The 23,106-nt window shown below is 40.5% G+C and overlaps 5 protein-coding genes and 1 long non-coding RNA gene across 7 annotated transcripts; 3 read left to right on the forward strand and 3 right to left on the reverse strand.

The window, feature by feature from the left end:
- The first annotated feature begins 9,675 nt into the window (after positions 1 to 9,675).
- On the forward strand, positions 9,676 to 10,762 carry LOC133839248 (peroxiredoxin-2). Its single transcript, XM_062270655.1, has 4 exons — positions 9,676 to 9,846; positions 9,943 to 10,006; positions 10,083 to 10,224; positions 10,283 to 10,762. Exons 1-4 carry the CDS (start codon positions 9,814 to 9,816, stop codon positions 10,743 to 10,745), a joined length of 702 nt encoding a protein of 233 aa, XP_062126639.1. The 5' UTR covers positions 9,676 to 9,813; the 3' UTR covers positions 10,746 to 10,762.
- LOC133839244 (splicing factor 1) lies at positions 10,566 to 15,834 on the reverse strand. 2 transcript variants are annotated; one of them, XM_062270651.1, is made up of 6 exons: positions 15,317 to 15,834; positions 14,608 to 15,251; positions 14,405 to 14,539; positions 13,590 to 13,665; positions 12,198 to 12,350; positions 10,566 to 12,135 (listed from the first exon to the last, which is right to left on the reverse strand). In XM_062270651.1, exons 1-6 carry the CDS (start codon positions 15,496 to 15,498, stop codon positions 10,977 to 10,979), a joined length of 2,349 nt encoding a protein of 782 aa, XP_062126635.1. In that variant the 5' UTR covers positions 15,499 to 15,834; the 3' UTR covers positions 10,566 to 10,976. The 2 variants fall into 2 exon arrangements, with proteins under 2 accessions (XP_062126635.1, XP_062126636.1); XM_062270652.1 differs by lacking the exons at positions 13,590 to 13,665; positions 14,608 to 15,251; positions 15,317 to 15,834.
- On the reverse strand, positions 14,030 to 14,398 carry LOC133839249 (uncharacterized). Its single transcript, XR_009894082.1, has 2 exons — positions 14,172 to 14,398; positions 14,030 to 14,110 (listed from the first exon to the last, which is right to left on the reverse strand). It is a non-coding gene; the product is annotated as an uncharacterized LOC133839249 (long non-coding RNA).
- A 329-nt stretch (positions 15,835 to 16,163) lies between the features above and the next one.
- On the forward strand, positions 16,164 to 19,310 carry LOC133839243 (nucleolar protein 14 homolog). Its single transcript, XM_062270650.1, has 3 exons — positions 16,164 to 16,708; positions 16,768 to 18,724; positions 18,784 to 19,310. Exons 1-3 carry the CDS (start codon positions 16,207 to 16,209, stop codon positions 18,887 to 18,889), a joined length of 2,565 nt encoding a protein of 854 aa, XP_062126634.1. The 5' UTR covers positions 16,164 to 16,206; the 3' UTR covers positions 18,890 to 19,310.
- LOC133839246 (pyrroline-5-carboxylate reductase 3) lies at positions 18,897 to 20,329 on the reverse strand. Its single transcript, XM_062270654.1, has 2 exons — positions 19,122 to 20,329; positions 18,897 to 19,066 (listed from the first exon to the last, which is right to left on the reverse strand). The coding sequence occupies exons 1-2, from the start codon at positions 19,864 to 19,866 to the stop codon at positions 18,990 to 18,992; spliced, it is 822 nt and encodes a 273-aa protein (XP_062126638.1). The 5' UTR covers positions 19,867 to 20,329; the 3' UTR covers positions 18,897 to 18,989.
- Positions 20,330 to 20,584: 255 nt separating this feature from the next.
- On the forward strand, positions 20,585 to 22,865 carry LOC133839245 (ubiquitin-conjugating enzyme E2 J2). The gene is made up of 5 exons (XM_062270653.1): positions 20,585 to 20,946; positions 21,286 to 21,667; positions 21,728 to 21,798; positions 21,868 to 22,416; positions 22,561 to 22,865. Exons 2-4 carry the CDS (start codon positions 21,361 to 21,363, stop codon positions 22,405 to 22,407), a joined length of 918 nt encoding a protein of 305 aa, XP_062126637.1. The 5' UTR covers positions 20,585 to 20,946; positions 21,286 to 21,360; the 3' UTR covers positions 22,408 to 22,416; positions 22,561 to 22,865.
- Positions 22,866 to 23,106: the final 241 nt, after the last annotated feature.

Raw genomic sequence — 23,106 nt, forward strand, 5'->3', positions numbered from 1 at the left:
AGCAACAACAAGAGCGCAGCGGGCGGGATTTGAAGACCGCCCAGCGAGCGCGTCCAGCCGATTTGCGGTTACTTTTCGCTCTCACTGTAAGTCTAAGAGTGTGTGTGAGAGTGTATCTAAATTGCCTTTGCTGGCGCATCGAGTCCCCGCTGAAGGAAATATCAATTTGTCGCCACATCATAAAAGGCAGCACAATAAAATTACTCGCCCCCCCTTTTGCCTCATGACTGTAAAGGCGAGGCGAGGCGTCGACGTCGTCGTCGTCGCTCGTCTATATCTTTGTCAAATCCCACATTCAATTTGGCACTGCTTTGTGCGCAAAATCCCCAAAGGAATCAGCTCGCCCGGTTCGCGGTGCCATTCTCCTCATCCACATCCCCCATCCAATAACAGAGAGAGAGAAACATCGACGAGGAAAAAAAAAACAGGAAAGAAACAAAGAAAGACACATCGTAAATGGCAAATGCAATTCGCGTATTTTATGACGCGCCACGTTGATGACGATGGCGATGTAGATGACGATGGCGTTGCCACAAAAGTGCTTCATACACTCAGTGTGCGTGTGTGTTTGTGTGTGTGTGTGTGAGGGGGCGGCACATTGAAACAATGGAGCAGCAGCAGGCAGGATGATGATAGTGAGTTTCGCAATAGCTGAACATAAGCTGGAACGATAATAAGAGACAAGCAAAATAATAAAATAAATAATGAAGAACAATTCAATTATTTTTTTTTTTGGGCGAATGCTAAAAGCTATCACAATCACAGACAGAGCCTGAAGTGCTTTGCTCTCTGTTCTGGCTAATGATGATGCATTATGGTTGGATATACACTCATATCCTGGCTTATTGGCAACGCGTCGAGTACATTGGCCTCTCTCTATCCCAACAGAAACTTTGCAATCAAAGCGATAGTTGAATTTTGTAAATCAATTATTTTCGCAAATTATATTATATTTTATGCTTGGCTACGTTTCAAACAATTTCCATATTTTTTAATAGATATTTGCTTGTCAAAGTATTTATTATTATTGTCAAAGTATTTTGCACACTTTATTATAAAAAAACGATTTTTTAAAGGATTCAATTGTAGATTTACAACCATTTTAATATTGCAATGCAAAATCGTAATCAATATTCTTGATAAATAAAACGATTTTTTGTTGGTTTCTTATTATTATGTTTTGTAGTCAGTTACAATTACAATTTACATATAATTAAAGCATTGAAAATAAAATTATGTAACCAATATTCTTGTAGATTGTCAATTACTAGTAAATTGGAGTAGATTAAAAACATCAATTGCGCACCTTTTAATCTCAATGTAAAGTATTTGCAATTAATGTTGATTACTTTTGTAATAAACGCTTTAGTCATTGATTGCAAATAAATTTAATGATATCAATTATTTTTTCAATTTACACTAAATTTTGTACCTAATTTTATAACAATTTATCATTTTTTAAATAGAAATTTGAAATATCCTTGATGACTTTGAACTATTACATTTATGTTGATTGTCAAAGTAAGTGGTGAATAATTTATTAAAAAAGAAACACAATTTTTAAAACTTTTTATTGATTGTATTATCTTTCAAGTAAAAGCTATTTGAAGAGTAATATTTTTTATCGACATTAAATATTCTATGATTCTCACAACTTTACCATATTTAATTATTTTATTTAGCTGTTATAAGAAAAATGCATTCATGAAAAAAGGTTTCACAACATTGTAACACTTTGATGATGACGATATTACTTAAATACATATAAACAAAATAAGGTTCATAAATAATTGCATTCATGCATGTCATCTCAACATTTTAAGATATACATAAATATGCATCATTAGATTGAAAATACTTACAGAATAAGCCATAAATTTCATATTTCACTATTTGCAACATTGAAATTGTTTCTTTTTTTTAATATTGTATCAAACCATTAGTAATTTACATCTGTTACCGCAATAAAATTCGACCATTTTTCATGTAATTATCATTTCGATTCTGTGCAAACATTTTGTTTAAAGTCGTGTATAATTTCTCTGCCTCTTTGGTCATATATTTTGAACGCCAGCCATATCATGCATAGTCCCAATTATCTTGTGCATCTAAAATGTAAAAGCAAAACAGGCACAGCTGGATATCGAGTCCGGGGTCTTATCAAAATGGAAACATGGCAATTTTTAATTGAGGCCTAACAACGCAGTCAAACAATGCATGAGGCATGAGGCATGAGACATGCGTTCGTTCGTTCGTTCGTTCGTTGTATGTAAATGCAATTTAATTGTAATCCAATTTGTTGCCAACGCTGAGAGAATACACAGAGAGAGCAGCGAAGCAAAGCCATCCAAACCATCCAAACGGTAGCTATAGCTATGATTGCTACCTGGGATTATACTCAAAGCATTAGATGGGATTAAGATATGCCACAGCAATTTCAAGGAGTTGGGCCAGAGTGATTACCCTTACCCTTCTGCTTGTGCATTTTCATTCGAAGCAAAGCCAAAAATTATGAAGACGAAGCCTAAGACTGAGATTGAGACAGAGTCGAAGATGAAGATGGAGATTGAGACTGGCGCCAGTCTAAGCCCGTGATCTAAGATCATGATCAACCGATCGAAAGCCAGGCTAATAATTATGTGCTCAGCAGAGCTGGCCAAGTGTGCAATTTCTGTTGGCCCAACACGAGAATTGTGCACTTTGCCAAAGGGTCGCCGCATAAAATGTAACAAATGTAAAATTATATTAAATGCATGTGAATGCTCTGAAACGCCTTTTTTTATACCCGTTGCTATGGGGTAGATGGGTATTATAATGTTGTGCTTCCAGAAAATGTATGAAAAAGGCAGAAGAAGGTATCTCCGACTCTATAAAGTATATATATTCTTGATCAGCGTCAACAGCCGAAACGATGGACGTCCGTCCATATGAAGATAGAGATATAATTTTGGTATATTTGGCATTCTATGGTATGAATGTATTACTATATCAATGTACCAAAACTTTTGGTATATTTGACACTCTATGGTATATTTTTAATGTATTGCTATATCAATGTATTGGTATATTTTTGCACTCTATGGTATATTTTGAATGTAGTACAATATCAGCGTCAACAGCTGAGACGATATATTAATATACGTCTGTCCGTATGAAGATAGAGATAAAATTTTGGTATATTTGGCACTTCGTGGTATATAATGAATGTAGTCCAATATCAATGTACCAAATCTTTTGAAATACTTGGCACTCTCCGGTATATTTCGAATATATCAATATACCAAATATGTCATTTGAATAATTTTAGTATTTTTTCCGGTTCGGTACATTTTAAGAAGAATACCACATTGTTCTGCTTTTATTCAAAATGGGTACCGGGTATCTCACAGTCGAGCATTCTCGACTGTAGCTTTCCTACTTGTTTGGCCTATTACCGTGAGATTTTTATCAATCAGCGAGGCGGTCTCATTTGTAATCAGGCGTAAAATTTACAGCAAACAACGCGAAATCAAAGTGGTTGAAAGCCCATCATCGCCAGGAGTCACGTGCACGCACTCCTCGTAATGTCAAGGATACGCGGGATCAGCGGGAAAGGACGAGGGTAAAATACTACACAACACGTATGTGTGTAAGTAGTTTGCTGCCTGCCAAGTAAGTATTTATACACTTTATGGTTTCTGACGTGCCGTGATTTGTATAAAACTTGTTAAGCGAACCCCGTTCCCTTGCCTCTGCCCCTTCAGTCATTATCATGGCCATTCCCCTAATGCAAATGCAGCTCGTTCCATTAAAACGAACCCGGTTAGTTTTCTGTGCCTCATCATCAGCCCTTAGCTGCGAGATTCAGTCTGGTAATAAAGTTGTTCAAGTGTATTTCATTGCCATATGCTTCGGCCTCACTTATGGGGCGGGGATATATGGACATGGGTTTGGGCTTGGGATTGGGTTGTATTCTCTTCTCTGTTTGTATGTTCAGTTAGTGTGTTTGCGTTGGGTGCGTGTGTGGCTTTTGTTATCACATAGGATTAAGCATAATGAAGTGTTTTAATGCGTTTAGGCCGCACACACAAAAGCTAAAATAGTTGCCAAACTTGCACAATGAAAAACCCGTAAAGCGAAATGTAATTAAATTCTAAAGATACTAAAAGTTAAAGTTCAACTACAAAAAGATCTTTAGTACTATTTTAATGCTTACAAAAGATCTTTAGTATAAAGGCGGAAGCTGCTCTCTAATATTTTAATGCTACGTTACAATTATAATAAATAAATAAAAGATTTTATAAGTACTCAGTCAGTATTTTTACTATCAATTTTAATTCGAAACAACAGTTAAATTTAATTATTTAATGGCCGATTGAACGATTAAATTTCTTTTTTAAGTGAGGAGACCGAGCAAAAAAAAGAGCGGACCGTTTTTGCGAGCTCTGCCTAAAATAGATGAATAAAAGTTCTATGAAAAATTCAGAACATTTAAGAAAAGTGTACTTTTCTCTTATTTTGTATCTCTCTTTCTTTTATATGATCTCTGTTTGAAATTAGTAAATAGAAAACATTCTATCAAATAAGTCAGTCTTAATTTTTTGCTATAAACTCTGGTTATTCTTCTACTCATAAGGAAAGTAATATCTTAAATATGAAGCTATCCTGCTGAAGATTTATATATATTATAAGATCAATGACTTATCTGCCATAGCAACTTTTATTTGATATACAACAAAACTAATAATATTTAAAATACATATTTTATAAATTGAATCTCAGAGTATTCAATTCAGCTTCTTATATTATATACTTCTTAGAAATGTTTTCATATTCCTTTTAAAATCACGTACTAAATAAATGCTTAAGTTTTTAATTTTCATCCATAATTTAGTTGTCATATTAATTATATTAACGAATATAAAATCAATATTATGCTTTTCTCTAACCATTAAGTATAGCCATCTCGTTCCCATTGCATTGGCAATAATTTCACTTGAAAGTGTGTCCACTGTGGCGAATTTGTCATCACTCCTACAACGACTATAACTCAGCTTTTGTGTGCACATACAAATTTTACACCTTATTTGGCTTCCGTGTTGGTTTTGTACTCTGTATTTTTGGGGGCACATTTGGCTGTTGGCGAGTTGTGGGCGTGAACACCATTGCGGATGTGGAATGGAAAACCATTAAAGAAATTACATGATGCTAGCTGCTGCCTGTTGAGCGGGTGAACGCGGTGCGTGTCGAGGGGAAATGAATGCAATCGCATTGATGTTTAAAAAAAGAAGCGACGACTATAGCGCTTAACTGTCGAGAGCTGGGCGAATTAGAGGGCGTGGCATTGGCAGCAGGAACAGCAGCTAACATAGACAGTTTGGTGGTGGCGATGACGATGACGATGACGATGACACGATGGTGATGGTGATGTTGATGGTGATGTTTTGTGGGCAACAAACATCAAAGTGATTGAATTGTTGCGATTGCTTTCAACCGGCAAAAGTGTGTTTGCTGCTGCAGTGTCTGAAAGCAATTTGAATTCAAATTAAATTAAAATTGTCAGCATACAACAGTGAGAGGCAAAATAAGCTCTCAAGTTTTTGGCATTGTCCTCTCGCACTTCTGCTCCACGGAGCCAAATTCTCATTTCCCATTTCGAGCACGGCAATAAATACAAATTATCAGAGGAAACACAAACAAACATTAAACAAATGCCAAAGCACACACACACACACATCTATATAGATATGCATATATTTGTATATATAGGATATTCCATATACGACCTGCAGTCGAGCAAGGAGCAAGCATTTGTTTACCAGCGATATCCATTAAAATTTAAATCACAGCAATTATTATTAATGGTCGAAAGCGCTTCTTTTTAAATGTACGCAAATTGTTGCGCAAATTGTGCAATGGCCACCGCACCACAGCAACAACAACAACAATTCAAACAGCAACAATAAAAGCCACTCGCATTGAACATGCAACAATGCCACAGCAATGCTGCTACAGCATGCAACAAAAATCAATGGCAATAATTTTCACGCCATTTTAATGTTCGACAACAACAAAAGGAGAATGGCGCATTCAAGCGATATAAATCTACATTGTACACACTCTCTTACTATATGAATAACTATAATATATTATTTATGTACACCTTTGTCAATTTGAGTTTACATAAATATATTACAGTAGTATAGTTTGTTTAATTTGCTATATAACACAGTTGATAGTATGTTAGGTTAAGAAATAAGGCATCAACTAGCTTCATTTTTAAACCAAACAAACTATATTACAATGCTACTTAAGTATGGTATTAGAAAAGAGAATGAACACCTTTAAATCTATAATGGTTCAAAGCATTATCACCGTCTAGATTAAGAAAATAATATCCCAAGATATGTTATTGAAATTACTATAATAATAAAAAGTTCACTGAAAAAAGTTCTAAGATACAAATTTTGCTCTTAGTACTAAGAATTTGAGTCTATAAAGTGCATAAAAAGTACGAAAATCTAAAACTTATAAAACACACATTAATTCCAAGATGATTTCTTATAGTAAGAGCAATAGTTTTAAAACTAAAAATCTTCTTAAAATATCAAAAAAGTATTACATTATTGTTCTTCTTTTTTACTATTTATTTATTATTTTATTGACGCATTCAGTAATTATAAGTACATAGATGTGTGTTATATGTATGTTCATCAATCTATTAAAGAAATATTTACCAAGGACGATCTCCTCTCTTAAACTATAGTGAAAAATTATATGCGACAGCTTTTAGGGTAAATACTCTTGGTTTTAGAAACTTCTCTTTTTTAGTGCACTAAATATAAGCCATAAGAGTTCATTAAGTATTCATTGGTTAAACATTAAGAAGTTTATTATATTTTTCTTAAATAATAATAATACATAATAATAATTAGGCATTTAATAACGTAATTAAAAAATGTAGTAAAAAATCTAAAATATACTTATATTATAACTTTTAACTGTCGCAATTAAGGTTAACTGACAGATTAATAAATTATCTGAGTAATTGAGTAATAAATCAATAAGTTGAATTTATAGCTTGTATTTAGAACCAAATATTATTTTACTTACTTATAATTAAAATAAAGGAAACTATCACTTTTTTAATATATACATACGCCGACTCTTTAAATATAAATTGAATAAATTTTACTTTACTTTTTTATTGTAAGGAGCTATAAATCATTTCTCTTATAAAAATTAGGAAGCTCGTCAATTTAAAAAAAATACTTAACTTAGGACCGTAAGTTGAATTTTTATTTTTCTAAAGTTATCAATTAAAAACTTTATTGTTTTATGTGTTATTTAATTCTATATTCATAGAAACAACATACATGCATAAAATATTTGTACAAATACTTAAATTAAGTGGAAAATACTCAACCAAAATAATGTAAATGAAATATGTGTGCACTAGTGTTGCTATGATTTATTGTGCGCCCTAAAATGGCATTTACTGTTATCACTATGCCAGACACCCACACACCTTTACACGCTCCCACACTCCCACACACACACACATATTTATCGTACGCACATTTGCATGGAGAAAATCACGGACAAATTGCCAGAGAGCGCAATAATTGCATTGTAGGCTTAATAGCATTTTGCAATCAAATAAATTGCAGATGAAATGATAATTTATCGACAGTTGCCGGGCAGACAAAAACCATTTTGCCAAAAGTAGAATTACACAACGTGGGAAGCGGCGGGGAGAAATCGAGAAGAATCGGAAATGCCGACAGCCAACAAATAATGCGATACTTTATTTGCGAGCTGTGAAAGGACAACAAAGGATAACAAGACGTTCTATTAATTAACCAGGCGAGAGCTCGAGTTACAGCAGCAAAGTGTTAAAAGAACAGCAAGCCAAAGACACAGACAGAGATACAGATACAGCTACATAAAACAGATAAAGATACAGATACGAAGTGCAGTTGGCATTGCAGATACACAAACTGTGCGTGGCCTGTGTGACACTCTTGATACGAATCACATTAGCAAGATTTGCATCGGGATTACGCAGATTGCGGCAGAAGAAGAAGGTGCTAGAGAGGCTCTCACCTCGAGCCTAAGCCTCGAGTGCATTGTGACAATTGTCACAAATCAAGAGCACGAGAACGAGGGCAAAACATAGTGAGATCTAGGCGAATCTGGGCCAATCTCGGCACTCGAAACTCAACAACAAAGGTAAGCAGATTTGTGCTAATATGACGGCATCCGTGTGACAAAGGATAACAGATCCTCCTCCTCTAGAGAAAGAGAGAGACTGAGCGGCACCTGAGCCGAGCCGTGTGAACGGAGATCCTTACAAAGCACTTCAAGTGCTATTTGTTTAAATTATGTAAATCTGCGCAAATCCAACGGGGCGGGTCGTGAATTGTTTTAGCCACGTTGTTAGCCATGCTGGCCACGCTGGCGTGTGCCGATCATCGGACTGCATAGACAAAGCGACGTGCGCTTTAATTGCTAAACACAGTCCAACAGTCTCTGCTGCGGCTAAGCAGCCTGAATTAGTGCAGCACTCTCGGCATTTTCGCCTCAAATTCTGGGAATGCCATAATCACAGTTGCTGAATAACCGCAAGCATACACATACACACACACACACATAAAAATGTTGCGCACTCCCGACAATTACTTAGCTCCCACCCCCCGCGCAGATGGACGTGGAGACAACCAAAATAGATGGGCACGTAATTAGCCCCGAAATTATAGTGGAAAAGTGGAAAGTGTAAAAAGCCTGGAAATGAGCGCATTGGGAGCATCCACTAAAGCTGCGAAACAGAGAGAGAGATAGCATGAGTGTGGTTTCTCCGCCATTTTGGGAATTGTGTCTAATTGTGGCAAATGGCGCAATGGAGCTGGCGAAACTTAGAAATGTCAACGATCATCGAGTGTAGACTTCGGCACAGTGTTTTGCCAACATTTTGCTTACAGCTTCTGGCCAAATAATCCATTGTAGAAAACACAGAGAAAAGCGGCAAAAGTATGAAGATCAAGTACGACAGGCCGTCTGGCATTGTTTCTCAAAGAATGTGCAGTAGTCGTTACTGTTGCCACCGCACAAACCAAAGAAAAGCAAAACTCTCCATTATTTTACGCATTGTGATTCGCATTGTGTATTGTGCTCGCGAGTGTGTGTATGTGCTGAGCCTGAGCCGCTTTTGGGCATTACTAGATTAAGAAAAGCAAAACAAAGCATGAATGCATGTACGCATACATACATTCATATGTTTTATAGCTCATTACCATTGTGCGGCGTGCGGAGTGCGTGATAAATATTTTGCTACACTTTCCATTATCTTTGGCCCAGAAAATAGGACTTTGTTTACACACACGTACATACACACATGCTGTAAAAACAGTTATCTGTTTGCTGATCTGTGCATCTTAAAACACGCGGCAAACACTTTGAAAACGATACAAAACGAACGCATTGCTCATTTATATATACATTTTTAATATGGCAGCATTTAAATTAACCAACGGTTCAAAGTTTCGTTTTTCGCTGCAGCTGCCAACCTGCTCAAAATAGCTTTTACCCAGTGTGACCGTTAAAAGCATATTATAAACTTTATCTGGTATTATTCAAGCAAATTTTGAAAAGCAGTTTGCGGTCACGCAGCTTCTTGTCATTTGTTTTGTTTTTGTATTGTCACTTTTTAGTTGTTGTATTGCCGGTTTCGTTGCCACTTATCGTTCGCCAAGGGTTAACGACTTGGTGCAAAGCGGTTATAAATTTTGTGTAAAATCTAAGATACAAATTGAAAATAGTAACCAAAAATAAATCATGTCATTCATTGGACGTTCACTGCTACGCAATGTAAGTGCTGCACCTTGGCTGCAATCCAAATAATACAAAAACATTCCACTGTGATTACGTAATTTGAGAAAAATGCAATTTGCATTTTAATTTCAGGCATCGCTGCTAAGCAAAGGCATTGCTGCTCAACACAAGCAGGCCGCACGTCTGCTGCATCAGAGTAAGTAGACCTAAGGGTTGGGAAGGAATATGACCACCTATTATTTCACATCACTCTCTCGCTCTTGCCTCCTCAGCTGCTCCCCTTTGCGCAGTGCGCGTTCAACAGCCGGCGCCTGATTTCAAAGGTCTCGCTGTGGTCGGCAACGATTTCCAGGAGATCAAACTAGAGGACTACAGAGGCAAATATCTGGTGCTCTTCTTCTACCCCCTGGACTTGTAAGCATTGCTCAGTTCCACTTGAAATACTAAACTAAACTGCATTTTCTCTTTGCAGCACTTTTGTGTGTCCAACTGAAATTGTTGCATTTAGCGAACGCATTAAAGAGTTCCAGGATATCAATGCTGAGGTTGTGGGCGTCTCGGTTGATTCGCACTTCAGCCATCTCACCTGGTGCAATGTGGATCGCAAAAACGGAGGCGTTGGAAAACTCAAGTATCCCCTGCTTTCCGATTTGACCAAGAAGATATCTGCTGATTATGATGTGCTCCTCGATAAGGAGGGCATCTCGTTGCGCGGCACATTCATCATTGATCCCAAGGGCATTTTGCGTCAGTACTCGATCAATGATTTGCCCGTCGGTCGCTCCGTGGATGAGGTGCTGCGTTTGATCAAGGCCTTCCAGTTCGTCGAGGAGCACGGCGAAGTGTGCCCGGCTAACTGGAATCCAAAGACAAACCCGGCCACCATTAAGCCCGATGTGGACGAGTCCAAGCAATACTTCAGCAAACACGGCTGAACAGCATCCAAAAACAATCACATTCTTCAATAAAGACACACAAATATAAAAAAAATACTAAAAGCAATTTAAGATGGTGTCAATCCTTTAATGAAGCGTAAAATACAAATTACATAGTTATATAGTATGTTATAGATCCGATCTGATTTGTAAATCAAAGGTCAAAGACTGCTAATTCAATTAATTAATTGTGTGTGAAGCATGCTAAAGTTGTGATGCGCGTGTGCATCATCAATTAGATGGCGGCGGCGGTGGTGGCGGCTGCGCCAAGCTTATTGCAGGTGGTGGCGGTGCACAGGGCGGAGGTGGCGGCGGCGCATATCCGCCTCCCCAGCCAGGATAACCACCAGCCCATGGAGGCATCGGTGGTGCACTTGTGCCTGGTGGCGGCGGTATCAGAGGCGGCAAAGTGCCCGGTATAGGCGGATTCATGGGCTCCGAGGCCGGTGGCGGTGGCTGTGGTGCACTCATCCAAGGCATCAGTGGCGGTGGCATCGGAGGTGGCGCTTGACCCACTGGCGGAGCTGGCACATATGGTGCCATGCCAGTCATTCCATGATCCATGCCACCCATGCTAGGATCCATGCCCATGTGATGCTCAGGCGGTGGCGCACCCCAACCTCCACCTCCCATGTCGCGTTGATGATCCCGCGACGTGGAGTTGGGCGGCGATTGTATGGCTTGCATTTGCGTGGGCTTCTTGTCGAAGATACTGTAGCTGGCACGATGCAATTGAGGTGCAGCTGGTGCCTCGGGTTTGGGCGCCGATGGCGGTGGTCCCTCGCCCAATTCGGCCATCAAACTCATGTACTCCTCATCGATCTTGGCCTGTGAATCCTCGCAAGCCATGCCCGGTGCCCCGGAGCCTGGACGCTTGTTGCGACAATCTTTGGTCAAATGGCCAGTGCCGCCGCACGAGGTGCACACAATGGTGTTGGTGATTATCGGTTTGTCGGGGCACTGCCACGACTTGTGATCCGTGGAGCCGCAGGTGCAGCGCTGTATGTCGTTCTCTCGCAATGTGCCATTGAGCTGGGCCAGCTCACGCAGCTGCATGCGACGCAAATCATTGTGACCCTCGGGCACCTCAATGCCCTGACGTATCACGTCTTTTATCTTGTCCACTGCCTTGCGCACCGCCTCGGGATTGGGCGCAGTGATAAAGGCATGCAGCGGCTCATCTTCACCGGGCAACGGTTGGCCATCCTTGCGACCCACTTTGCCCTCCTTGACAGAGCCTTTGCCGCGTATGATAATCTTGGCGCCAGTGTCTTTTTCCATGGCCTTCAACGTATTGCCGCGTGGTCCAATCAACAGTCCCACAAAATTAATATCTGGATGCTGTTCTTGTGGTATCAAAACCTTATCGCTGACGCGAGTCACAGGTGGCCTAAAAATGGTATAAGGTATTAGTTTAAATTGGGGAACTAGCTGGTTAATATTTCAGCTTACTTGTAATCAGCTGGCGGCTTGAACTCGGGATTAACGGCCTGCATCTTGACAATCAACTGATGACGCTGTTCTTCCAGGCGTTTGCGATAGCGAAACTCGCGTGTGTTCAACCGCTTGCCATCAGAGCTATAGATTGGTTCCGGAGATGGAGACCTGTGAATAAGCAAAAGAAAAAACCGAAAAAGAATGGCTATTGAAATGGACAATTCAAAGGAAGTTCGATGGGAACATAATCAAAAATTGTCTAGACTTAATGATCTTATATTTGTAATTACTACATTAGCGTATATCGTATAATGTACAATATCATATTTATATAAATCTATGTATATGTCCTGTAATTTGCAAATTATCATTTGATTAATCAACAATCATCATCAGCAGTGGCAAAGTACTATATATTGATTAGATTAAATTAAATTTGCTGGTGAATTGAGAAAAGAAGAATTTTGATTAATTCGTTTGATCGATTTTGTTGCTGCTGCATCTACACATACGATTATTTTTCTATATCTCTGGAATGTTGTATATGGGTAATGTATTATTAGTTTTGTTTCAGGCAGGTCTGTTGTTGCTCTCGAGCACACCCTTCTGTAAAAGTTGTATAGATTAACTCTGTAAAACTGTAAAATGTGCAATTATTTTTCTTTTTTTTTGTTTCTTTAGGGAACTGGACGCTCGTTCTTTCACGGCTTTGAGGAAGAGAAGAAATTGACATCATTATAATGTAAACAAAAAAATCGGATTAGGATTAGGATATTGCATTAATATGCCAGACGCCGCGCTTACACTTCTTGTGGGAGTCAATCTAAAACGTTGTCTGTCAAATCAAATTAATCGATTAATTATGCTGGCAAAGCAAAAAATATACGGTTAGTTTAGTTTTAAGATATCCCAACAAATTGCCCCTCTTTTACCGACCAGTGTGTGTGCAATGAAATAGGAGTGTGTGATTGTGTATATAACCTTTAACCCATCCTACACCCAGCAAAGTATTTCAATTTGCATAGTTATTATAGTTATTTAAAAAAAAAATCATTCACAAGCATTGCCATCAACAGCATCAAGTTGGAATTTCGACAAGACTTTTTCAAAAATGAAAAGAATTGAATATAATTAAGATGCAACTAAAGAGAACATTCCATTAACTGATGATGGTTCAACACCATGTGAATGTAAGATTACAAATAAGGAAATGAAAATGGCTTCATTTTGTGCATGACATGCTGCATTTTAAAACCTGTACAAATGCGATTAATCATCAGGAGTCAGGAGTTGGCTGATCATCTCTCCGTCAATCGAAGATCCGCTTCTGCTGATGCCCCAATTTTAGATTATATTGTTTAAGTTTTGCTGCTGTGGTTCTTGTGTGAGAATAAACAGTTTTCAAACCTTTCTTCCGGTGTCTGTGTGATGCCCAAATCGCCAGTGCGCAGCTTACGGCTGATCTCCTCGATTTGAAATTGAACTGCAATTACAAGGAGTTAAAGAAAAAAGAAAGAAAATCGAGCGTAACCTCGACATTAGTATATGTTAAAATGCTAATATTTGTAGGAGAGAGAAAAAAAGAAAGTTATATATGTTGGATTTGGTTCATTGGTTGCTATATCAATAACTTGTGGATTTTGGGGGGAGACCGAAACGTATTTTCTCTACAACATTTGTGTATTTTCCGTTTTACGACTGCGACAGACGACGATGCCTAAACTAACTGAAAATTTGTGAGCATTACAATTAAATAGATGTTACATTATTATCGATTGCATTTGTTTGTTTTAGTTATTAGATTTGGGTTGATTACATTAGTATTTTCATGTATTTCTCATTTTGTGGGGGCAATAAGATAAGGTTATAATCTTATTAACTAGCCGTTTGGAACTCGTGTCGCTTATTTGTGTCACACGCCGGAATCCCTTCAAAAAGAGAACGAGAGATTATTATAGTTTGCTCAGTGCAATTTGTTGTTTGTTTTACTCGTTTGGTATCGTTTACTCGCAACGTCCGGCCGTCTGACTTGGGACTTCTAAAATGTGTTGGATAACACGGTTACGCTTACTGTGATCTCCCCGTGACTATTTTGTGGCTGTGTACTGTTTTCTTTTTGTTTTTTGCTCATTAGTTGATGTCATTAGACTTAAGAGCTAAACTTACGCAACTAACTTAGTTTAATGCTAACTACAATTGAACAAGGATTATAACCAAGTTACCTAAGTAGGCCTCCTGCTGTGCCGGATCCAGTGTCGATGGCAGAATTGTCGGCATGCCTGGTATAAATGTCTTGTCCTTTTCGGTGCCGCCCCAGCGTGATTTCCTCTTGCGCTTACGTTCCGCAGCACTATCCACTGCAAAAAGTCAATTATGAAATCAAATTGAATTGAAATTAATCTCGTAATCTATGTGAAATACTTACGTGAATTCTCCGAAAGTCCATTGCTCATTGAATCATTGCTATTCTGACTGCTAAACATGGCAGCAAAACTCTTGTTGCCACTCACATTGTTCATCAGCTCATGGATGGTCTGCGAGAGATCAAAGCGTCCTCCAATTCCAGCACTCTCCTCTCTTATGGTATCCAGCTGCGGCTGCTGCTGGTGCCGCTCAAATAGAGAAGGGATTCGAGAGTCCTGTTCATGAAGTGAATTGCGATTGTTGGACGTGTCAAAGGGATTCACATAAGTGCGTTCCCGGCTACTGCGCTCCCGACTGCTACGTTCCCGACTATTGCGACTTGACTCATGACTGCGTTCGTTGCGACGCCGATCATAACCGCGGCTACTCGAGCGCCTCCTGCGACTGCGATCGTAATCATCGCGACTGCTGCCGCCGCCGCGTGAACTGCTGCGTCTTGAGCGTGAATCGCGATCGCGATCTCGTCGACTACGTTCGCGATCCCTGCTGCGTGACCGTTTCTTGCGCCTATCGTAGTCATCGTGATTGCGCGAACGACTGCGATGCGAGCGTGAGTCACGATCGCGATCCCGGTCACGATCTCTATCACGTTCGCGACTATCGCGTCGCCGACTATCGCGATCCTTGCTGCTGCGATCACGGTCTCTGCAAATAACCAAAATCGTTCAAAACCAGCGATTACTTGTGACACACAATTTCAATTCACATACCTGCGTTTTTTCTCTCGCTCTCTGTCCTTATCCTTGTCTCTGCCACGATCTCTGGATCGCGAACGTTCTTTATCTCCACCCCGGCTGCGGTAATCATCATTGCCCCCACCATTAGATTCCTTATCCTTGCCTGACCCGGTTGACACCGGTAAGTGCAACAAATCTGGTGGCGTTGCGCTCATTGCACTGCTATCTTACAATCAATATTGTAAGTTTCAAGATACGAAAGTTGTGTCCACTAGTTCTTATGTAGATTTTACATAAAAATTAAATATTTGACTTCTTCACACGCACACACGCACGCACTCACACAATGGGGAAGTCTTTTCTTCAATTGCAGGCAGTTTGATGTACGTGGCAATTATTGTTTGTTTTTCACAAGCTTCATATGCAAATTAGTATTGCCTTACGTCTAATTGCGACATTACATGCTTTTATTAATTATTTTCAATATTTTTCACTATTACAGTATAACCAAATTGTAGACGTTTGTCGGTTTTCGGCGAAAAATTTACACATATGAACAGGGATGATATTACAACTAGGGTTGTAAAATACATATCGATAAGATAAAAATATAGACGATGAATTTGTTGAGCAATGCACGAGTTCAAGCAATCATATCGATGAGGAGCACTTATCGTTTATTAGTATTGTAGGTCAGTTACGATTTTAATTAATAAAACTATATAAAATTAAATCTATTTGAGTTATTTCATAATAAGTAAATACGCGCACAATAGAAAAAATTAAAGAACTCATATATTTATTCATATCGAAATCGATTACTTTAATATATCGGTGTAAACGTAATCGATACCAAGAGCGCACGTGTATTGCATTTGTTTTCGTTTTGTGCTCCATGCATTTCTCACTCGACGGCAGACAAAATGGGATTCAAGACTAAAAAGTCCAACGCTGATGCGGTATACTCCAAGAAATCTGTAAAGAGCTCCAATCCATTTGACTCGGCAACAGCTCAAAACGCTAAACGTGTAAATCCATTCGATGTGCACGTAAATAAAGAGAAATTCAAAATCTTGGGCCGCATTTGCAAGCATGATCGTGGTATGCCAGGTGTTTCCCGGGCCAAGGCTTTGCAGAAAAGAACGCAGACCTTGGGCAAGCAATATGCGGTCAAGGACAAGTCCAACAAATTCGTGGATCATCGCATTGGCAAGCATTTGAGTGGAGATCAACTCACGGAGTCTGTGATGAATGCGCGCTTTTTGTCCGAGAAGCTGTCACAGATTCGCGCGTCAAACAAGGCGGAAAAATTCAATCTAAACGACGATGAGCTGCTCACGCATCGTGGACAAACGCTCGAGGAGATTGAACAGTACAGAGATGAACGTTCCGATGATGAGGACGACGAGAACGACCGTCTGGATGGTGAGCATTACTTACCATTATCAAATTACTAAGTTAAACCTTAAAATTTCTCCTTTTAGCTGAGTTTACGTCAGCGGCGCATTTCGGCGGTGATGGAGACAAGCCACAGGATCGGCAGACAGCTATTGAAGAAATGATCAGTGAGCAGAAGCGACGTAAAAATGAAATAGCCAAGGACAAAGATGAAGTCTATGACCTCACCGAGAAGCTAGATGCCAACTACAAACAGTTGCTGGGGCTCGTCAACACCGCCACAGAGGATGAGCAGCGCGAGAAGCCGCCGCCAGATGCCTACGACAAGCTCCTAAAAGAGATGATCTTTGAACCGCGTGGTAGCGTCACCGACAAGTTAATCAAACCCGAAGAGCTGGCCAAACAGGAGGCGGCGCGTCTTGAGAAGCTGGAGAACGAGCGTTTACGTCGTATGAAAGCCGACGGCGAAGAACAGGAAACCAATGTACAAGTTCCGCATCGTTCCGCAGACGATTTGGATGATGGTTACTTTGTTGCAGGCGAGGAAGATGACGATGATACGCTAGCCTATGATTTGGAAGGCAATCTGGGCACACATCTCAGTCAAAAGAAGCAGGCAGCTGAACAGGAGGATGAGAACGGAGCTGACGACAGTGAAAATGATGATGATGATGAAGGCGAAGAAGAGGAGGAGGAAGAAAGCGACTCTGAGGTTGACAACATGAGCGATCTAAAAGTGTCGGAAAGCGAAAGCGAAGACGAGCAAACAGCGGCACCGCGAGCAAATAAACCGAAAGCCAAAACACCAAAAGCGCAACCGGCAGCGTCCATGGACACCAGCATACCATTCACCATAAAAATGCCCAAGACATACGAGGACTTCACCCAGCTTCTGTCCAAATATACGGCAACCCAACAGGCAACTGTTGTGGAGCGCATAATCAAGTGCAATGATCCCAAGCTCGATGGAGTGAATCGTGAGCATGTTGTCAAGCTGTTTGCCTTTTTGCTGCAGTACATTAAGGACATGTTTGAGGATGCCAGTGAGCAGGATATTGTGCCACATTTCCAGCTAGTCGCACTACTGATGCCACATCTCTATGATCTGTCTCATCTTAATCCGGAACGCATGTCCAACACGTTGCTAGATGTTCTGAAAGAAAAGTACGGCGACTATCGTAAGAATCAAAAGGTTTATCCATCACTGGAAACGCTCATCTACTTTAAGATCGTCTCGAATCTGTATTCCACCTCGGACTTCCATCATCCGGTCGCCACGCCTACCTTCATCTTTATGCAACACATTCTATCCCGGGCAAGAGTTCGCACTCGCGAAGACATTGCCATGGGACTGTTTATTGTCAGCATTGCCTTGGAGTTCGGCTCCAGTTCGAAGCGTCTGTTGCCGGGTGTCTTTAATTTTCTGCAGGGCATCGTTCACATGGCGATACCTAAGAAGCAAGGACAAGATCAGCTGGAAATTGTGCCGCCCTTTGAGCGGGATGGACCCTTCAGTAAACTGTTAGCTATTTCAGCCAGCAAGACGAGCAAAGCGCTTCCGACACAGCAAATGCAGGCCGCTGACCTTGTGACGCAAACGATCACTGAAGAGTTTAAAGTACGTTCCTTAGACACTGCATTGCGTCTAATTAAACACTGCATGGAGCAGCTGGTTGGCGATCACGTTGGAGCCGGTTGTCTGGCAACGCCTTTCCTGACGCTTTTTGAGCGACTGTCGCTCGAACCATACGCGGAGCATGTGCATCAGCATTATGCCGAGGCCAAGGAGGCGCTGGAGCGACTTGCGACGCAGAAAATGAAGCCGTTGGCGCCACCTGATAGAAAACCGAAAGCTTTGCGTTTGCTGGAGCCACGCTTCGAGGTCGTCTACGATGACAAACGGCGGCCCAAGATGTCCAAGCAAAAGGAGGAGCGTGCCAAACTGCTGCACAAGATCAAGCGCGAGAAGAAAGGCGCCATACGTGAAATACGTCGCGACACGGCCTTTGTGCAGGACCTCAAGCTCAAGCAGCAGCTGCAAAGGTAAGCGAAGTTAGCTGTTGTTGTAAATATATTCTTACATTTGACTCTTTTCATTACAGCGACAAGGAGCGGCATGAGAAGGTCAAGCGCATCTACCAGGAGGCATCCATGCAGCAGGGCGAGCTCAATGAGCTGGCGCGCGCCAAGAAGCGCAAGAAATTCTAGACTCAAATGTGTTTTTGAACTCATGTTGATAAGTGTAATTATTATTATTATTATAAAGCAAACGTATGTGTACATATATATATATATAGATTGTCTGTGTCTATGTCGGCTTGCTGGAAATCTCGCGACAGCGCAACGTTGCCGCTTCCACCGCACCGGCAACCGCCGCCCGAAAGCCTGCGATAATCAACTGTCAATTAAAAATGCAATACAATCGACTTCATTCACTTACCCGATTGCTCAAGGTGTTTTAGAGCCGCTGCTGTTGAACCAGCTGGACTTGTGACATTATCTTTCAGCTGCCCCGGATGCGTGTTGCACTCACGCACCATATGCCCAGATCCAAGCACGGTTTGTGCTGCCAGACGATAGGCCATATCCCTGGGCATCCCCATGCGCACAGCGCCATCAGCCAAGGCTTCGATCATCACGAAAACATAGGCAGGTCCACTGCCACTTAGTGCTGTAACAATATCCAACTGGGATTCATCGACCTGCTCGCAGGTGCCAACGGCTTCGAGTAAGCGCTTTGTGATCTGAGCATCTGCATCATTGGCCAGCTTGCCACGCACAAACACAGAACAGCCGGAGCAGACAAGCGCAGGCGTATTTGGCATGACGCGTATAACTCGAGAGTCGGCGGATAAACTGGACTCCAGTGTTTCCAATGTGATTCCCATGGCCACCGAGAGGAAGAGCTTATTGGCGCTAAGGTCTTTGATCTCGGAGAGAACTTGGGGCACCACTTGTGGTTTGACGGAGATGAAAACAATCTTAGATTGTTCCACAACGGGTGCATTCTCCACGAGGGTTTCAATTCCCAGTCCTTGGAACGATTGCTGTGATATCTTGTCAGCGGGATGAACGCTGGCAATAACGCCGCTGGGTTTCGTTAACCCTGCTGCAATAAAGCCTTTGGCCAGCGCCTTTGCCATGTTGCCACCGCCAAGGAATCCAATTTTTCCAATAGCAGCCATTTTTATATTTTTTTGAAGAGCGACTGCACTTTAAACCGTCGGAGTAGCAACTGTTTTCTCAGCCAATCCCCATCGGCAAATAAACCAAATGCTTTTTGATAAGCAATCTAGACTCAGTCGTCATTCCCGTGCTCACCCTTCTATGGTTCAATGTGTAGCAACAACAAGCTCAGTCGGCCGCAATATACGCGCTTATCATTTGTGTGTATTATGATTGACTCTTATCAGTTGAAAATAGACGAAAACGCCCTGACCAGACAGCACACCAAGTGCATTGCCCGTCTGTCTAGCAGTGTCCATTGGCCAGCGGCTAAATAATTGTTTATTTGCAATATTTCGACAACGGACAGCGGTTGTATCGGCCACATGCTTGTATTGTTCAATTACTACATTGTAACGTATATTTTTTCAATTGTTTCGAATTTTGAAATTTTGCTACGAGTTGGCAGCACAGAAAGTAATAGCAGGGAATTATGTCAAATCAGCTGGGCTCTCTTGTTGAACACTGTTTTCCAGTGTGACCTTTAGTGTTGGAATTCATTGTCTATAAATCTATTATACACTTTTCAATTTTTTGGGTAATGTGACTTTATAAATAATTTGAAATACAATATTAAAGAAAATTTCAATACAATACAATGAAACTTGAAAAATGTTGTAGCTTTCTGTAGTGAATAGTATAAATCCCATAGCCAGCTTGCGGTCACATTGTTTTTTGGTGCGACTCACAACACTAAACGCTTAGAACTACGTCGAGAGAAATTTTTTTAACACCAATACAATTTGCAAATTTTACGCACTTGAAATTCATTTATACACGAAATACTTTCAACTTGAACAATAGAGATAGTGCTCGTGGGTTAATTACTAAGCAGCAGCAGCAGCTAATACAATAGGCGAGGCGATAGCAACAACAAAAGAGACCAAAGTCGAATGCAACTGGCATCATCAATTAACTGTGTTTGTGTTGTTGTTTTCTTCATAAATTTGCTGTTGTGACCTAGCCGTAAATTGCACTTACGATAGCCGCCGCCGACGTCGCCGCAGCAGCAACAACTACAAGGAAACACAATTTTCGAGGTTGGTGAGCTAAACAAACGACACACATACAGATAAACACAGTCAACAGACACCTGCACCCACACTGCCAAAATGAAGCGTAAACATTAATCCGCAATAGTTGGATTCTAATTGGCTTGCGCTGAACTACTCTTCAACATAGAAGTTGACGTCCTACTCACACACCCACTCGATCTAATGCAATTGGCCACGTGTGTGTTTTCTTTTTTGCACTTCCATTCGTATCCCACACACACACACACAGACAGACAGACATGTTATCAGTATTTAGCACAATCAGTGTGCGTTTGTGATAAATCAAATAATATTTATAACTCTTTCGGTTTTGTTGTCTTACAGTTCTCGTTCAAGCAGCTGGCTAACGATCTAAAATTATTTAGCATTTCAACATAATCATTACCATCATCGTTAGTAATGTCGTCGTCAACGGCGTCCGCATCCGGCGCCCGCAAACAACCCACAGCGGTGTCGCGCATGAAACAGGATTACATGCGTCTCAAGCGTGATCCTTTGCCCTACATCACTGCCGAACCGCTGCCCAACAACATCCTCGAGTGGCACTACTGCGTCAAGGGTCCCGAAGATTCGCCATACTATGGTGGCTACTATCATGGCACACTTTTGTTTCCCCGCGAGTTCCCATTTAAGCCGCCATCGATCTACATGTTGACACCGAATGGACGCTTCAAAATCAACACGCGACTGTGCTTGAGCATTTCAGGTAATGCCTAATTAAAGGTAATCCCATTTCAAGCATTTATTAATTGCATTTTGCTTTTAGACTTTCATCCAGATACGTGGAATCCCACTTGGTGCGTTGGCACAATACTCACGGGCTTACTCAGTTTTATGGTAATGTGATGCAATATTGCGGATTCATTATTGTATAATTAAATGGCTATTTGGTTTATGAAATTACAGCTAGAGAGCACGCCGACATTGGGCTCAATTGAGTCGTCGAATTATGACAAGCAAGTATTTGCACAGAAATCGCTTGCATTTAATCTACGCAACACGAACTTCTGCGAACTCTTTCCGGACATTGTCAGCGAAATCAAGCAGCGTCTACAAGGCACCCAAGCAGGAAGCTCTTCTTCATCCTCCTCCTCAGCCGCCTCCGCTTCCAAGTCTAGTTCAAGTGGCGCCGCAACAAAACGCACCAAAGGCAACAGCAGCACAACAGATGCCACAGACAGTCCACAAACGAGTGCCAGAAATGGGGGACAATCAACAATGCCAACGGATGCCTGCGATGCCAACAATGGATCTGTAGCGTTGGGCGCTGCAGCAGCTGGCGTGGATTTGGGAGGAGGTGTTGCTGGGCCGGCAGCGCTTAAGAATTGTGCACGAAATTCCTATTTAAATTGGCAGTCGATCTATTCGAACCTGGTGATTGTAATCTGTTTTGCAATATTTGCACTCATTGTTAATTACGTGATCAAGAACCTGAATCAGGAATAGAATTTAATTGTAAGCAATCAAGTACAGTACTACATACATACATACACATATATAGCCCCTATATATATTTATATTTATATAATGTATATGAATATGTATATGCGTATATGTTTACTTTAAATAGTTTATACATACTATATATTGTACAATTAGTCTCTTTCCCGCTGTCGTCGTCGAAAACATTTCAAATGCACACGAGTCATCTCCTTTCATCCTCTTAGAAGGCTCAATCAGCAATAAACAAAAACAAAGCTTGAAAAGTATTTGCTTCATCCCCCGAGACCTCGATTGAAGTTATATGTCTGATCTGATGACCAATCAACATTATTGGCAAGAACAACGCATAAAGAATTATTCAATTTCAATTTACTCGTAAAATAAATTGTTTTGTTATGTATTCATTAATATTATATTCTAGCATAGTGATACTGAAGATAAAACGGAATATTGCAAAACGATCTGAATATGTTTGTAAATTAATAAAAAGTGCTACCTTCATACATATATATATCTCAAATATCTATATCAAAAGAGAATCTTTTCAAATTCTTCGAGGAAAACCGTTACATTTGTGATCAATATCAGGATTTTTATTTGATAACCTCTCCGGTCAGCCAAGTCTGCTTATTTTGTTGATCAAATTTAAATGATGAAATATAACCACTATCCCATGAAATTAAAAACAAGATAACCGTTATA

This window comes from Drosophila sulfurigaster, chromosome 2R, assembly GCF_023558435.1.
Source record: "Drosophila sulfurigaster albostrigata strain 15112-1811.04 chromosome 2R, ASM2355843v2, whole genome shotgun sequence".
Lineage (NCBI taxonomy): Eukaryota > Metazoa > Arthropoda > Insecta > Diptera > Drosophilidae > Drosophila > Drosophila sulfurigaster.